The 15,509-nt window shown below is 54.9% G+C and overlaps 3 protein-coding genes across 3 annotated transcripts; 1 reads left to right on the forward strand and 2 right to left on the reverse strand.

The window, feature by feature from the left end:
• Positions 1-1,222: 1,222 nt before the first annotated feature.
• CTHT_0035850 (uncharacterized protein) lies at positions 1,223-2,535 on the reverse strand (the record flags this gene model as incomplete). The annotated part of the gene is made up of 2 exons (XM_006693951.1): positions 1,223-2,224; positions 2,476-2,535. 2 exons carry the CDS (start codon positions 2,533-2,535, stop codon positions 1,223-1,225), a joined length of 1,062 nt encoding a protein of 353 aa, XP_006694014.1.
• A 4,144-nt stretch (positions 2,536-6,679) lies between these two features.
• On the reverse strand, positions 6,680-7,696 carry CTHT_0035860 (uncharacterized protein; the record flags this gene model as incomplete). The annotated part of the gene is made up of 3 exons (XM_006693952.1): positions 6,680-7,047; positions 7,214-7,329; positions 7,620-7,696. 3 exons carry the CDS (start codon positions 7,694-7,696, stop codon positions 6,680-6,682), a joined length of 561 nt encoding a protein of 186 aa, XP_006694015.1.
• A 3,622-nt stretch (positions 7,697-11,318) lies between these two features.
• Positions 11,319-15,026, forward strand: CTHT_0035870 (GTPase-activating protein gyp3-like protein; the record flags this gene model as incomplete). The annotated part of the gene is made up of 1 exon (XM_006693953.1): positions 11,319-15,026. The coding sequence occupies one exon, from the start codon at positions 11,319-11,321 to the stop codon at positions 15,024-15,026; it is 3,708 nt and encodes a 1,235-aa protein (XP_006694016.1).
• Between the last annotated feature and the right edge of the window lie 483 nt (positions 15,027-15,509).

Here is a 15,509-nt window from a genome sequence, read left to right on the forward strand (position 1 = left end):
TGGCAGTGACGGCGTTTGCCCCTTTTCCGTCCCCGTCAGCCAGTCACCCCATGATGCAGCGTCCCCCCACGGCCAAGCATCCGAACAGATCTGCTTTCTCGAACGTTGAATCGTCGATGCTGCTCGTAGGGTCAGATTTAGAGGTCGACCATGGTCAAATCAGTTCAGGTTAAAGCCAAGTGCAGGCTGGATATCCATCAGTCGATTAGGAAGCGAGATCATACCACCGCGGGAGCGACCCGCTTTTGGGCTCAGGAATGTCGATGCATCGCACAACGCGTCATGCATCGCAGCCCTGAAGACGCCTGAACGGAGCTACCTTCGAGAGGATGCGTTTAACACTGCGCTGTGACTGCGCTGCTTAGAACGACCAGGGGAACAGGGTGACGGCTCACCAAAATGAAAGGGGCTCCGTCGCATCTCGTCGCATTTCGTCGTGTCAATAGAATACCGCCGCGCTCCATGACACCAGTGTCAGTTTGTGTCCGGAGAAGCGGAGGAGCGCATCAAGTTGCGACGGAGGAGGCTAAGGTGATATCAGTTGAGCCCTGGAGAGCAGCACGGGGAGCTTGAACGAGATCCGGGTCGTCGATGACGTTGGGCCGTCGTTTTGAGGCTGAAGCCAAGAAGTGAAGGGTCTGGCGAAGCAGATCAAGACCCTTGCTGACCAGAAGACGTTTTCTGTTTCAACTGGCAGCGTGTAGGTTGGTGGATGGTGGCCAGCCAGCTCGGCATCTCCCGGAAACACGGCTTGCAGATGGACCCGACCCGGGCATCGGACACTGACCGGATGTAGTCGCCGGATCTACGGTTTTAAGGTGAGATGCCCGTGTTTACCGAGGATATAAATACATGTTGCCCCTGGATCTCAACCCAAGTGTGAAACTTAGGTATGCTTCTATCCGTCTGCTTTGAGAGCTTGTTCGAACAATCATTATCTAATTCTTTATACACTCTCTGTTTTTCTGTACTTTTAACCTCGAGTCGTAAAGAATGCAGTTATACTTCATGACCTTTCCTATCCAACGCAAGCCTGTGCCCGGCACATCAGAAACGACTGTGACCAGAAACGAGCCTCCTGTTTCCAACTTTTCCTTTTACGAAGAGAAATCCCTAACCCATAACTTCCAGAGCCATCCAATTCCCATCCATTATCCATTACGCCCAACCCATACGAACCCAACGCCAGACCCCGCTCATCCCAACGTCATGAACTTCGTCATCACTCCATCCCCTTAACCCCTACAACACCCATCCCACTGACGCTGTGGCCAACGCTAACGTTGACGCCAACCCCCTGCTGCCTGGCAGCGACTCCGGCCATCATGAGCTGGATGTTCCTGAGGATCTCCTTCCGTTCCCGGACGAGCCGATCACGATCCATCTCGAGGGCACGGATCCGCTTCGTCGCCAGGTCCAGCACCTCAGCCTTGCTCATCCTCTTCTCCTCGTTTGTGTGGCTGCTGCTCGATTTGATCGTGCTGCCTTCAGGCTTGCCATCGCCAGACAGCGAGCCATTGCCACGAAGCTGGTCGACCGGCAACACGGCCAGTAGGCGCTCGAACTGGGCATTGAGGCGGTTGCGGTACTGCTTCTCAACCAAGTTGTGGTTTCGGCGGGCGCGGCGCTCTTCCGGAGTGAGGTCATCATCGGGCTCCTCCGAGGGTGAGCGCTTGATGGACATGGACGAGGCAGAGCCGTTGGAGGAGCAGGACGAGGTAGACGGCTTACGAGGCTTTCGAGAGGCGGTACGCAGTTGGACGCCGTGCCGCCTGCCGGGGATGCGGGACTTGAACGCTTTGGCGGCCTTGGCTCTGTCATCGGCCGAGTCTAAGGCCGAGTCTTCGGACCAGGTCCGCTTGTGGCTGCGAGGTTCGGCAGAAGCAATGTAACCGGGAGCGTCAGGATCACTGGTCAAAGTGAAGGTGTCTTGATCGCAGCCGTCCGAGTCGGTCTCAACAAAAGGATCCGGCGGGAGCAGGGAGCTCGGCGGGCCGTACGTCATGCCAGCAAGGGGGTCCGAGTAGCCGGCTGTCCAGTTGATAGGGCCGAGGTTGGGGTAGACAGAGCCTGAGTTGGAGCCTCTGGCCAGAGAGGCATAGTCGCACACCGGGTCGTCCAAGTACGCAGACGGGGAGTCGGGAAGACACCACGGGAGAGTATCAACGACCATCGCTCCTGTAGCAGAGTAGTCGTAACTGTCGGTGAGGGGTGAGAGGGCCATCTAGGTAAGCGAAGCTATGTCAGTTGTCCAGTCCTGATTTTTGTTGTAGGAGGTGAGATGACAGTGATGTAGAGAGACCAGGTAGTGTGGTAGTAGCCCTTGTCCAGTACATTGATTCATATATCAGACCATAGCCATTGACAGCTACCACGACCTCGATGGCTCTGTGATGCTGTCAAGCTTCCCACATTGCGCGGACAAGAGGGCAACATAACCCATAGAAGGTGATGAGCAGCGAATCATTCTCTTACCTTGCCGCAGGTGGCATCAATCCCTCCCGGGAGACGCATAGTCGCCGTGGTGGTTTCCATGGCTGTGATGGTGACGTGGTGTCGTGGTGTTGTGTTGTGTTTGGCGAGGTGGTTGTCGAGGGCACCGTGACTCTTTGACTCTCTTTCTTTCGATCGAGACCCGTCGTGAACGTCCAAGTACGAACCGGTATGTGCGGAGAGGTCGTCTCCTAGGCTGAGCCCGAGAAGGGTCCAGAAGGGAGACGATGCAAAAGGAAGGCTTTCACATAGCGGCTCTGCCGTGGTGATAGCGGTGTTGTGTTTGGCGGACCGAAGCTGACCTGGGGTCTTATACCTCAATGGGACGAACGGACAGGACAAGTAAGGACATGACTACCAGATAGGGGATGTAAGCATTCGCCGGGCCGGCTGCGGGAGATCAACAAGGTACCCCGCGCAAGTGGCGGAGGTGCCCTCCACTAGCGTTTCTAGTGTAATGTTGACCGGGAGGTACGGCAGGTCGGCGGGCGGGCGACGAGGAGGAGGAGGAGGGACCCGGGCGTCCAGGGTGAGGCCAGGCGAACGGGGCAGTGTCATCGTTGGCAACTGTGCATCAAGCCCGTCGTCTATCCATCAACAAGCCTTGTCATCTGCCTGGCATGGGAAGCTGTCTTCGTCCATCCTTGAGCTGCGTCCTCGGCCACTGAGTCCGCGGCGGCCGTGTCCGTACGAAACATGACACAATGAATCCCAAGTCCATGAAGGATCAAGGTCCTAGCAGGCCATCTAGACTCCCAAACATCCAGACTCGAGAGGATTCCATGTTTCCATGTGGCCCCCCAAGCCTTTCCCCCATGCCAAAAACGGGGCAAATGGAAGAAAACTGCTCGCACTCAGCGCAGCCCAGGGCGCCCGCTAACCCCTCCTAGGCGGTGAAAGCGCAAACGGCAGCGAGAACTGCTCTGAAACCATGATGTCAGATCATGCCATTTCCGTTGGACCGTAGACTTGCATGCAGCGTACATGAAAATGGCACCATTCTGGCATTCGCTCCCTTTCACAAGCCAACGGTGGAAGAGAAAGCAGTGGTCGTTGCGGGCGCCAAGCAGGAAGCTAACGAGGTAGAGCCTGGGGAAAGCGGGGCTAAATTTTCGAAAACTATGGTGGGGGGCCCTTATCTTATCACAGCTGGCCGTCAGCTGCCAGCCAGTGGGGCCGCGGTGCGGGAGGAGGCCACTCCAGCCTTGGATGGCCCCTGGACGGTCGCCCCCTGGAACGCTGAACGAACCCTTACCCAAAGCCTGATGTTGGTATAGGAACATGAGAATTTTTCAGCCATCCCGCTCCCCAGCTGATATAATATCACCTAGTGCTTTGAGATAAGTGCCTGCCTGTCGAGCTTCCAGGTCGTCTTATCACCAGCGGGCTAGGCAAAGGCATGTCATGGTTTGTGTTGGAATTATCTATCTGTGGATTGTGGACGGTATCTAAGGTAGTTTGACTCCATTCTGATTTCTGTGCCTGGTCTGTCGAGATAATCTCTCTCACCCTTAGCTCCCCGCGCTGGGCCATATCCATCCACATCCACGGTCCTGTCCATCCCTTTCTTCAGTCAAAAGTTGCCGAGCTCTATTCCAGGGCAGCTTGTCCTCTTCGGCACGGAGGATGCTTACCTTGCCTAGGCAGAATACCTACCTGTCACTCCGCGTCCTCGCTCCAACTGCGAGCCTGTCAACGTCCTAGAAAGGACCTATACTCCATTGGTGCACTGCTGCAAAAGACTAGTCTGTGCAGCGACGCTTGCGGCGCCAATAATGCAAGGTTCCTGGAAAAGAGTTGAGGAACCCCTCCTCGCTTCAGAATGCTCCTGTCCCTATTCGTTGTCTAGCCTGCCAACGGCTTCCGAACAGTCCCGTCTCCAACTTCTCCAACTTCCATCACATATGCAGCGGGAATGACCGGCAGCAGCGTCACAGTCAACTTGAGAATTCCCTTGGAGAGAACACAGAAGTCCATGCATTGTCGATCCCCACTCCACCTGATTAGACCTGTACGGTGCCCTGGAGTGCGTTGCCAATGCCGACTTTATCCTCTTGCTTCCTTGGATATACCTCGCTCATGCATCCGCTGAGCCGGTTGATGCTGGCCAAGCTGCACGTCTCAACGCTACACTGCCCCCCTGCCTGTAGCTCTAGTGTAGACCCAACACTCACGCACGCCTTCTTTCGTCTTTTGTTTCTGGTTGGTGACGGCCAATTGGGAATGTGACCTGTGATGTTGGGCCCGGATACGATGCCCGAGCCTTGTCAAGGATACAAGTTCAGTAGCTCGGTGAACGAACTCCAGGTTGGAACCCCATACACGTACAGCTTCATGAGGCAGTGCTGTGAGATGGGATTCTCAGCCGGGCAAAACCAACCTCCCAGAAGCTGCTTGCCTGCAAATCACAAGCATCCAGACCCGTTGCTCGCTCTTCGGTGCGGAGCAGCGTTTGCCACTCCATAGAGTAACGCAACTTGCATAGAGTTGCAGTTGCATTCTGCCTGCCAATTCGGTTTTCTGCACTCGGCAAAACAAACTTTTGATGAAAATCACAATCGAGATGGCGGTGAGGCTGTCTTTTGTTGAGCTCTGCTTTTGGGCAATTCGTGAGGCGAACAGTGATTGCTATTGCTTCACTCTCAGGACACTCTCGTCCGTGAGCCCCCTCCTCCCATCCCCTGCTTTTGACAAGGACTCCGACAAGAAGGATTCCGAGGTTCCCCGTCCCCCGTTGCATCCGGGCGGCTCTCGGAGAGCGTTGACAAGGTGACAATACCTGTCAAGGGACCCTTGAAGCATCTCGTGGGTAAGGGTCTTTGTGAAAATGATAAGGATCTTCAGCGCCCACGCGAGACGTGGGGGACGTTGATTTTCACTCACATGCTTCTTCAAGACCCTCGGTGTCTCGAAGTAAGTAGTCAGCCGCCGAGTAGGAAGTTGGGTCCCACAGCCGCTTTCATTGAGAATACATAGAAGTGTACGTAAGTGAATGCTTCTACGAGGGAAATTTAAGCCGAGGTGTACCGTTGAGAGCCCTTGAGGGGTTACTTTGCGTCAACACCGCCGCTCGTGTCTAGACTCTGCTTCAACCGGGTCAAAAGCAGTCGGAACTGCAGCCTTTGGACGGCAAAGGGACTGCATCGGACCGCATGTCATATGTAATTGCGGGAATGTTAGCTCAATAATGTCTGGCATGGCACTAGACATCGCCCTGTAGGGGAGGAATGCATTCTTTTGATAAGGGCAATTGCGCGTCTTGGGAGTTGGAGAGTGTAAACAAAACAACAGCCAGTATGAGCGATGCCAATGGCCAGAAAACTCCCTACCCAACAAGGCGTTCTGACACAGAAAGACGGACAAATCAAGTGAACAGACTGGCTTTTGTGAAGACCTAGTGTAGGCTGGGCGTTTGATTCCCGTAGCCTACCGAGAGTCCTACGCGGATGATTGGGCGTCAGAACATCTGTTCGCATCGGCCCAAAGGGCAAGGTCAGAAAGAGGAGGAACAAAAAAAGCTGAAGCGCGGGTGGAGTCGTCGACTTGTTGGGGACATGGAACTCAACTTCGCTTCCATTTGTGCCTTTCATCACTTTGTCAACAACTTCATTTAAAGCTGCGTCAGCTCAGCGGAATGTTTGTACTGTATAGTATCATATTTTGCTGCAATGCTTCACTCGATATCCCTTTCTTGTCTTTTATCTAACATGCCGTATCGTCCTCGCTTCAAGGCAACATCGCGACCCCAGACAGCCCAAAATCAGGTGCCCGACGGGGTACTGATCCCTGGTCCCGGCGACGGCCATACATGTGACCGAGAAAGGAGCAACTTCTGCTGGAGAAATTGTAAAAAGAAAATTCCAAGATTTCTTTCACTCAACCACGCACACAGACTTGGTCAAATTTGAATCTATTAACCTCCATCCTGCAAAACGCAAAACCCTACGAAGCAGCTACCACTACGCAGACAAAAGGCCTCTAAGCAACGGATTTACGCACAAAGTAAAGGGAAACCACAAGTCGCAACAAAAGCAACTACTTCAACGACTCGTTCCAGATGACAGGGCGAAGGAATCGAGCGAGAAGCAAGCAGCCGATCAACCTGCCGGCCTCCTCCTCTTGGAGGGTGTCAAAGGCATTCGTCATCAGTCGGGTCAGTCCGGGATGACAGGCTGCATCATCTAGTTCAGTCTTCCTCATCACCGCCAGCAGCAACCGCCTTCGGGGCGGCACCAGCCTCTCCGCCGACAGCCTTGCTGGGCACCTTGGGTGCGGCCTTTGCAGGCGCCTCCTCTTCATCACCCTCTTCCTCCTCACCCTCCTCACCCTCCTCACCCTCCTCACCCTCATCCTCCTCTACTTCCTCCTCACCCTCTTCTTCCTCCTCTACTTCCTCATCACCCTCTTCTTCCTCCTCGCCTTCCTCATTGTCACCCTCTTCATCTTCAACCTCTTCGTCCTCATCCTCACCGTTCACGGCATTGCCGTTCTTGGTGGGAACTTCGCCGTCAGCGGCAGGGGCGGTCTTTAGCTTCTTCTTGGGAGGGGCGTCCTCTGTAGACAAGTGTCAGCTCATGTAATGACAAACAAGATGCAGGGGGGCTGTGAAAAGCCAAGTCTGCAAGCGCCGACAAGCGCGGTGTTTCCAGCAAGTACAACGTTGCTTACTGCCGGGAATCACATGCGTGCTCATTGTGAGAGAGCAGCAAGGTTAACTTACCTTGAACGCCGTCTTCCTCCTCCTCCTCCTCTTCCTCACCTTCGCCCTCAGCTTCCTCATCATAGTCCTCATCCTCTTCATCATCAACCTCCTCTTCTTCCTCGTCCTCTACATACCTACGAGTCATCCTGTTAGCACTGCGTCAAGTGCTTGCTGGCAAATGGGGTATGTGTGGCATGCGGCAGTTCCCCTAAGCACGCTTACGCTACCTCCGTGGTAGCTACTCGGGGAGAACAAGCTCCTAGAGCTCCCTGCCATGCTGGCCATCAACACTAGAGCAAAGACTTTGCGCCGTGACATGCACGCCAAAGCTCTGCTTGCTCATGTGTCGAGGCTTGTCGCGATGCTTAGGCGATGACAATGGGGGGATCGCGCAAGTTGTGCGACTGCTGGGCGGTTGACTTACTCCTCTTCCTCTTCCTCCTCGCTGGGGAGGGAGACGAGCTCTTCTTCCTCGTTCTGCTTCCTTTTGCGGCCGGACATTTTTATGAGTGGGTTATCTTAGCTCAGGAGATGTCAATTGAGTCCCTTGAGGTCAGAACTCAGCAGAAAGGACGAGTTTTGGATGGTAGATGGATGAGAGAACGCTGGAGAGGAAAGCGAGAGAAAGGGGAGGAAAGGCTGGGTGAAGGGGATTTTTTCTCGGGGGTGGGTGGTAGGCGGGCGAAGGCTGGGAAGCTCTGCCGCACAGGTACGTACCTCCTCCACACAGGCCAAACAGGACCAAGAAAAGATGAGCAAAGGGGGTGGGAGAGGGGGCCGCCCGGTCTCCTCTGCGCGCGGCAGAGCTCCTGCGGAGAAGGGATTGAGCGGGGAGAGCTCTGCCAGCTGGGTTGCCCAGGGTCTGGGCTGTGTTTGCGCGTCACATCGCGGCAGCGTTGGAACCTGAGGCATCAATCTATAAAGGCACACACGCGGCCGGGGCTGTCTTCCGTAAGGCCTTGGGCGTTGCGATGTGCAGCAGAAGGCTGTGGAATCTGCAGGAGGGTAGCGGGGACTCAGATCGCTCTCTGGTCCATGCTGCACGCCAAGACCAAAGTATATCTGTGATTGGTTTGCTGGCGGTGGAGCACAGACCTGGTCTTGGCAGCCGACGACAGGGCTGGACCCACTCTCCTGATGCGGCGCGGCCGTGAGGAGACGGGACGAGATAGACAAAACGCAACTTGAAACTTCAGAGGCTCGTTGCAGCCGAGCTGACAAAAGGTCGTGTTTCTCTGTCTCTGCCTCTCTCTGCTCTTGCATCGCATCATTGAGGCCGGATTAATGCAATGCTTTGCTGGCACCTTCATTGACCGACAGGAACCCGACACGTTGAAGCTGTAGATCACGTGAAACTTCCGTTTCTGCTTAGAGACTCCACAGCCCAGCTGGTGTTGTGGAAATTTGAAGTCCCGACAACCGCATCCGCGTCTTGTCAAGGCAATATTGCCATCTGTCTTGTTTTCCACAGTGTGCTGCCCATTGTCAAAGATGGCGGCCAGTTCTGTTTGACTTACCGATCAAACGCTCTACTGTTGGATTGCAAGAATGGACCTGTTGGACTATCGTCTTTCCGTTGGCTATGTCGAACATTTCTGTGGAAAAAGTCGATATTAAGGAGACCAACCTGTTCAGCGCGCGCATACTTGTGTTGGTGTCGCGTCTGGCGTGTCTTAGTCAACTATCAAATCTCTGGTTCCAGGCTCGCAGCAGGCCGTTGACCTGGACGCTGGATGATGACGACTCCGGAAGTTGAGGTTGAACGCCCCACACTTCTGGGCACTCCATGCCCTGCGCCCTCAGCCCTGAACTGCCCGTTGGAGCTTGCTGCATGCAATTCTATCGGTTTCTGCTGCCGAACGGATGTTGGCAGCCGTCCAGTTTTCAGGTGTCCCACGCAAGGCTACGGAGCATGATTTATCGCGAGGTCCTTTCATCGTCCGGCCTGACAAAGTGCCCGCACGATATTGCTTCTCTGAGATGATTCTCTCGTCGACGGGGATGCCGGAAAGCCGAAAGAGATTGGAGTCTCCGCTGGATGGGCCAAAGATCCTCAACAAGACTGTTGCACAGATTGCCATCAGGGCTTCGTAATTTTTGAAAACGAAAGCTTGGAATTTTTTCGAGACTTCCACGGCAAAGGCACCACAGGGCAGAAAAAAAGCTGCAAGGGGTAAGGGGACGCCGAGCACCGTGGTGACATTCTCCGCGAGAAAGACATTCCCCGAATCAGCCTAGAGCCGGACGCTAGAGTGGGCCGGAACGCTCGCCAAAACCAAGCCGGCGGGTTTTTCATGAGCTTTTGCAGCTTCCAACGTCGTGGGTTCAAGAACACAAGCTGAAAGTTTGTGTGCAAGTGACACCAGACAGGCGGACATCATGGGGGTGCTTGGGCAAAGACTGTAAATGTCTTCTGTTCAATGGTCTGACAACAGGGGACGGCGATTAGAAGGCTAGCTCCAGCGGTTGGTGGTGGACAACCGCAGAGAGCCTTGAGGCAATGGACGGTCATGGCCTGCCCGTTTTCATGGCTCAAGGTACAGACTGTTGCCACCGCAGTACAGGTGATTCTTAGGGGTTGCCTTACGACTGATAATTTTTTGGGTGAAAGGTGGCGTAGGTAAGCACTGTGACAGGAGATTTTAGCCTGAGACAGACTATCTTGCAAAGATGATGGCACAGATTGGATTTGTCGACTCTTCAACTTTTTCATTGTCCTTGGCTCTGTTCTTCTCCGGTACGTTTGAAAGGAGAGCGTGGCCGGAGCGCAAAGGATTCGGGATCCAACCAAGCTGCGTTTGATTGTGATAGCTTCATATTGGACGCCAGTCTCTTTGACTGGTTCTGCGACTATGCATCTCTGAAACAACACTGCTCCGTGGCTGCCTCTCTTATTTCTGTGTCGAGGGCATAGTCATTCGCACATGCCACGACTTCGCTGTTCCTCAAGCTGTCACAACATCCAGAGAGTTCGGAAGTAAGACCTTAGTGCGAGACAACTTACAAGTAATCGCCGATGCTACACAGCCAGGAACAGCTGAGGCTGCTTCTGTCAGCGTGCAACTGCCTTTCGCAGGAAACGGCAGCTTGCATACCCAGTCATTGATAGCAGTTCTTTTTGCGGCTAACATACAGAGTAGAATATTTAGAGATCCGACTGCAACGGCACACACACCTGTGTAATGCGTGCCTCTGGCAGACCATAAAGTGGGCAAGAGATACGTAAGATTGTAGGCATCTGGTTTATTACGATATTTACCTTTAATAGACAGCATATATGACCGTTCGAGCACACCCGAGTAGCCGGCTAGATAAACGAGGAGAGAGCATCTCGCTTCTCTGCATGCAGCGTACGTGGAGTGAGGTGATGTCTACTTTTAGAGTTGCAGACATGGAGAGTTCTGTGCATGATGAGGGGTTGAAGTTCCAGGTTTTGGTCTTTCTCAAGGCAAGTTCTCCCCAGGAACTCGACGTCGACGGCACATTTCGGGCTCTTTGCAGGCATTTGTTTTTATTTTGAGCCGACTCAGGCATGCAGCGCGGATGTCAGCATAGTCGAGCAAGCATCCGCATCCACTCGGCGTCTGGGATTGGCAGTCTACTTGAGTGGAAGTTTTCTTCTGGGCATAAGGAGCTGGGATCGCTGGAATTGCTGGGAGAATGGCGGCTCTCGTCCCGAAGCGCGGTCCACCGAGTGACCGCGGTACCTGACAGAAACCCACTTGGATCCAGTGCAGCTGCAAGCAGGCGTGCGAAGGGGACCCACCATTCCCATTTGCTGGGGATGGATTGCAAGGTGCAAGGCAGTGCAAGGAATGTACAAGGAATGTTCAAAGAGTGCAGAGAGTGCAAGGCAGGCACAGTAATAGCAATGCAGGGGCTCCAGGGAGGCTGCTGACTGAACTGCTCATTTTGGGGCGCTGATCGGATCTCGCCAGCGAAAATAACAATAAAATTAGCCCATGGTCTTCCCGATGGCCTTTTTCACAAACTTCTTGCCTGCTCCGCTCCGTTGGCCCGCCGTCTAAGCCTTTTTGCACCTGCGACTGCGATTGTGATCGTGACCGACCGCGTCACTGCGACGGCTGCCAGCAACCATCCAGTCTGCATTGACGACTTGGTGATGGACCGCTCGACCGACGACGCTGCTGGCGGCGCGCCCGGCTCGCTCTCAAGTTCTTCAGCAGACCGGGAACGAGAGCCCTACGATCCCTACGACCCCTACGACCGCCGATACGACCAGAGTCATCGGCCTCCGCCGCAGCAATATCAACGAGCGGCCCAGTTCGAACCCTTCCATCGGCATACCCAGCAGCACCAGCAGCACCAGCAGCACCAGCAGTATCAGCAGCAACCGCACGGGCACCAGTTCCAGGCATACCAAAGACCGCCGCCAAACATGGCCTCGGGGCCCTGGAATCCGGCTCAGCATTCGGCTAGGTTTCCCCCGACACGGCCGCCGCCGCATCATAGCCAGCAACAGAATTGGCCGCTCCCTGCACCCCGGTCGAGGCGTGACGACTTTGATGCGACGGACTCGTTTGACCATGCCCTTGCTCACAGTCGCAACCACCCGTCCCGCTCCCAAAACTCCTTAAACGATGCAACGTGGTCCTCGACCTCGCCGCGACCCCCACGACCCGTCCTCGAATTGAGATCTGAGAGACATGTCCCTCCCGACCTCATCTCCCCGAGAAGTGACACCTTCTACTACAACTCGAGAGCACCTCCGAGACCGTGTCCCAGTCCGAGCCCGAGCGTCCCCGACTACCACATGCCGCACAGGTCAAGAACAGAATCGCCGTCGCCGTCGCCTTCGCTAGCAAGGCCTCCTCCCCGATCCGTTTTCCCGGGTCTTTCGTCGCATCCCTTCATCCCCGAGGAATATGAAGCACACTTCTCGCGACAAGAGACGCGCAAATTTCCGCTGTTTTCTAGGCCACAAGAACACTCTGCCCCGGCAACGCCAGTCAAGCATACTTTTAACGCTTCGGTTGACGAGAAGCATGCTCCAGCAAGAACGGGAAGCCCGGCGATGGTCGAAAACTTTTCGCGGCCAAGGAAGGCAAGCGTCAGATCGCAGCAGTCGGATGGCGCTTTATCGAGACGCATGGCGGCTCCGCGGTTGCATGAGCCAATTGTCGACGGCTCGGAACCCAGCCCGCAGGTCCCGACCATTCTTAACACTCCTCCTGATGCCGTTCCCAATGACGACTTCCCCCCTCGCCGTATTCCCGGAGCTTCCCATCCTCCTGATAACGTCAATACCTCAACCCCACAATTTCCGAATACCGACTTCCTCAATCCTGCACCGAACAATACTTTCCCAAGACAAGCAAATCCCTCGATCGCGGGCCCTTACGCGCGGCAGTCGACATCGCATCAGTATAATGCTTATGTCCCGCATGCTAAGGATGTGCCGCCATGGGTATCTAGTGACGAGGCTCGCTCGAGTTGTCGATCTCAATTGACAGTCTCAACTGCACAGGGCACCGGTTTCACAAGCGAAGAAGCCAAGAGAAACAGCATCCTGACTAAGGCCAGCAGCTTCGAAGAACAATCGATTCTCAACGACTATGCGCGCAGGAGTTGGCGAATGAGCTACGTGGACGATGGACCGAGTCTAGAAGATGTTATGGGCATGTATGAGCGAGGGTTCACTGATTCCGATGCCGAGGAGAACATTCGCCGCAGCCGGAGATTCCCCGACGACGACTTCCTTGTCGACAGCGATAACGAGCCTGATTTGCCCGACCGCGAAGGCTCACGACCCGTCAGTCGCAGTTCCGACGTTAGCGACGTGAGGGACAAGGTGCTGGAAGCCATGGATGAAACCCTATCAATTCCAGGCGCTTTAACAATTCCCAACTCCCCAGAGCGCGAAGCCAACAGACAGTCGGTGCGACTTAGTCGAACGAGACATTCATTGCTGGCCAAATCATTGCCGAATGACGTTGGGTTAGGTCTGGCTTCTGAAGCCATGAAACGACGCGATAAGGTCGAATCGGTTTCAGACAAACACGACTCGGCGAAATTGTTGGACGGAGACGATGACCTGGCTACTCTGAGAGATGAGGGCGCCAAGTCTCCTCGGCCAGCCTCACCAACATCAGTTTCAAAGCGAGATCAGGAACACTCAATATCGGAACAACCCCGGCCTGATACGAGGCAGTCGGAGCGTCCTCGTTCAGTGTCGCCTCTATCGGCCGATTCCGATCTGGAGCAACCTCAAGCCCTCACAACGCAACCGCAATCCCAGGAGGATCAACCAGAGCAGCAACAACACTCTGAGCAGCAGCAGCCAATGCAGCAACCTGAAGAGCCACAATCGACACAGTCGGAGCAGCCGTCTCTAGCGCCTTCTCTGTTGTCGCCTAGCTCTCCGGCGCCAGCTCCCGAACTTCCCCCTGTCGTCGCAGAAGAGCCAGAGGATCCTGATAGCCGTGATAGGTATGGTTTCCGCAAGGCGAATGCTAATATAACCCGTCAAGAATACGACGCGTGGAACGCCCAGTATACCGAGTACCTTGCCCGCAGGCGGAAGAAGTGGGTTGCATTCCTGAAGGAGAATTCACTCATGACCGATCATCCGAACCGATTCCCCCCTCGGAGCACGAAAACCAAACGATTTATTCGCAAGGGCATTCCTCCAGATTGGCGGGGTGCTGCGTGGTTCTACTATGCTGGCGGCCCTGCCATTCTCAGCAAACACCGTGGAGTATACGATGAGCTAGTGCAAAAGTCGGGCCTCGACCCTCAAAAGCCTGGCTATCTTCCCGGCAGAACACCGGGAGTCAAGCCGGTCATTGTGGAAGACATCGAAAAGGATCTGTACCGGACGTTCCCCGACAATATCAAGTTCAAGCCTCCGCGTCCCCCGCCGCCCGCTGACGGATCTCCCCCTCCTCCTGCTCCGGAACCTCCGATTATTACATCGCTGCGCCGCGTACTCCATGCCTTTGCTCTTTACAACCCACGCATTGGCTATTGCCAATCACTGAACTTCCTCGCAGGGCTGCTCCTCCTTTTTGTCGAGACCGAAGAACATGCGTTCTGGCTACTCAACATTATCACCCGTGTTTACCTCCCAGGTACTCATGAGATGAGCCTAGAGGGCTCCAAGGTCGACCTGGGTGTTTTGATGACAGCATTGAAGGAGACCATGCCCGCAGTGTGGAAACAGCTTGGTGGTGACGAGTTCGACAATGGGGGAAAGAAAGGCAAGAGCAAGAAGGGCCACAGGAGGGGAGACACCAGCGGGAGCATTAGCGACCCCAATCGGCTGCCTGCTATTACGCTTTGCATGACAGCCTGGTTTATGTCTTGCTTCATTGGCACGCTGCCTATCGAGACAGTCCTTCGCGTGTGGGACGTCTTCTTTTATGAGGGCTCCCGAACGCTCTTCCGCATTGCTCTCACGATCTTCAAACTGGGCGAGCGCGAGATCCGCGCAGTCCAAGACCCGATGGAAATGTTTGGTGTTGTACAGAACTTCCCCCGTCGTATGCTCGATTGCAACCAGCTGATGGACGCTTGTTATAAGCGCCGCAACGGCTTCGGCCACATCTCCCAACAAACAGTTGAAGAACGCCGCCAAGAACGTCGCGATGGCATTCGTCGCTGGAAGGCTCAGCAGGAGGCGATGGCGGCGGCTGCGGCTCGAGGCGATACCCCGACTCAACGGCCGTCGACAAAGCAACGGCTTGGCGCCACGCTGGGCCTGGATATTGGCTCGTCGGGAGACAAAGATGACCCGAATCGCAGCAAGTCCAAGTTGTTTGGGCGCCGCAAACAAGACCAGGAGCAGGCGCGAGCTGCCGAGGTGATGTAGGGCTCACCACGGCCTCTCTCTATTGTTACTCCAGATTCTTGAGATCCTCCACCAGTTGGCAGGTTCCTCGCCTGACCGTTCGCTCGTTCCCATCTTCGTTTCTGGCTTCCTTTGTCGTGACATTTTGCTACTCGGTCAGGCCTTTTTGTTGTTTCGGAGGGTCTTGGTTTGTTATAGCCGCCCTCAGCGCGTCCGGAACGCTTGGTCAACGTTCCAGTTATTTTTGGTCTTGTCTTCTCTCCCTTTCGGTCTCCTGAGTTCGCAAAGGTCCAGGCCACACTGAGAGATTGGGGGTCGAGACTTGACAGATTGCCTTTTGTGATTCTAATGTATTGTATTACTAGACGGGCGATGGCCATGCCCATGGACAGAGCATTTCTGGAGGGTTTAATATGCGGACAGCATGGTATTGATTGACATTACGGGCAGGCCTGGCGCTAGTGGCATCTGGGATACAGGGTCACAAATGGGAGAGGGGGAAAA

Source organism: Thermochaetoides thermophila (assembly GCF_000221225.1).
Source record: "Thermochaetoides thermophila DSM 1495 unplaced genomic scaffold scf7180000011816, whole genome shotgun sequence".
Classification (NCBI taxonomy): Eukaryota; Fungi; Ascomycota; class Sordariomycetes; order Sordariales; family Chaetomiaceae; genus Thermochaetoides; species Thermochaetoides thermophila.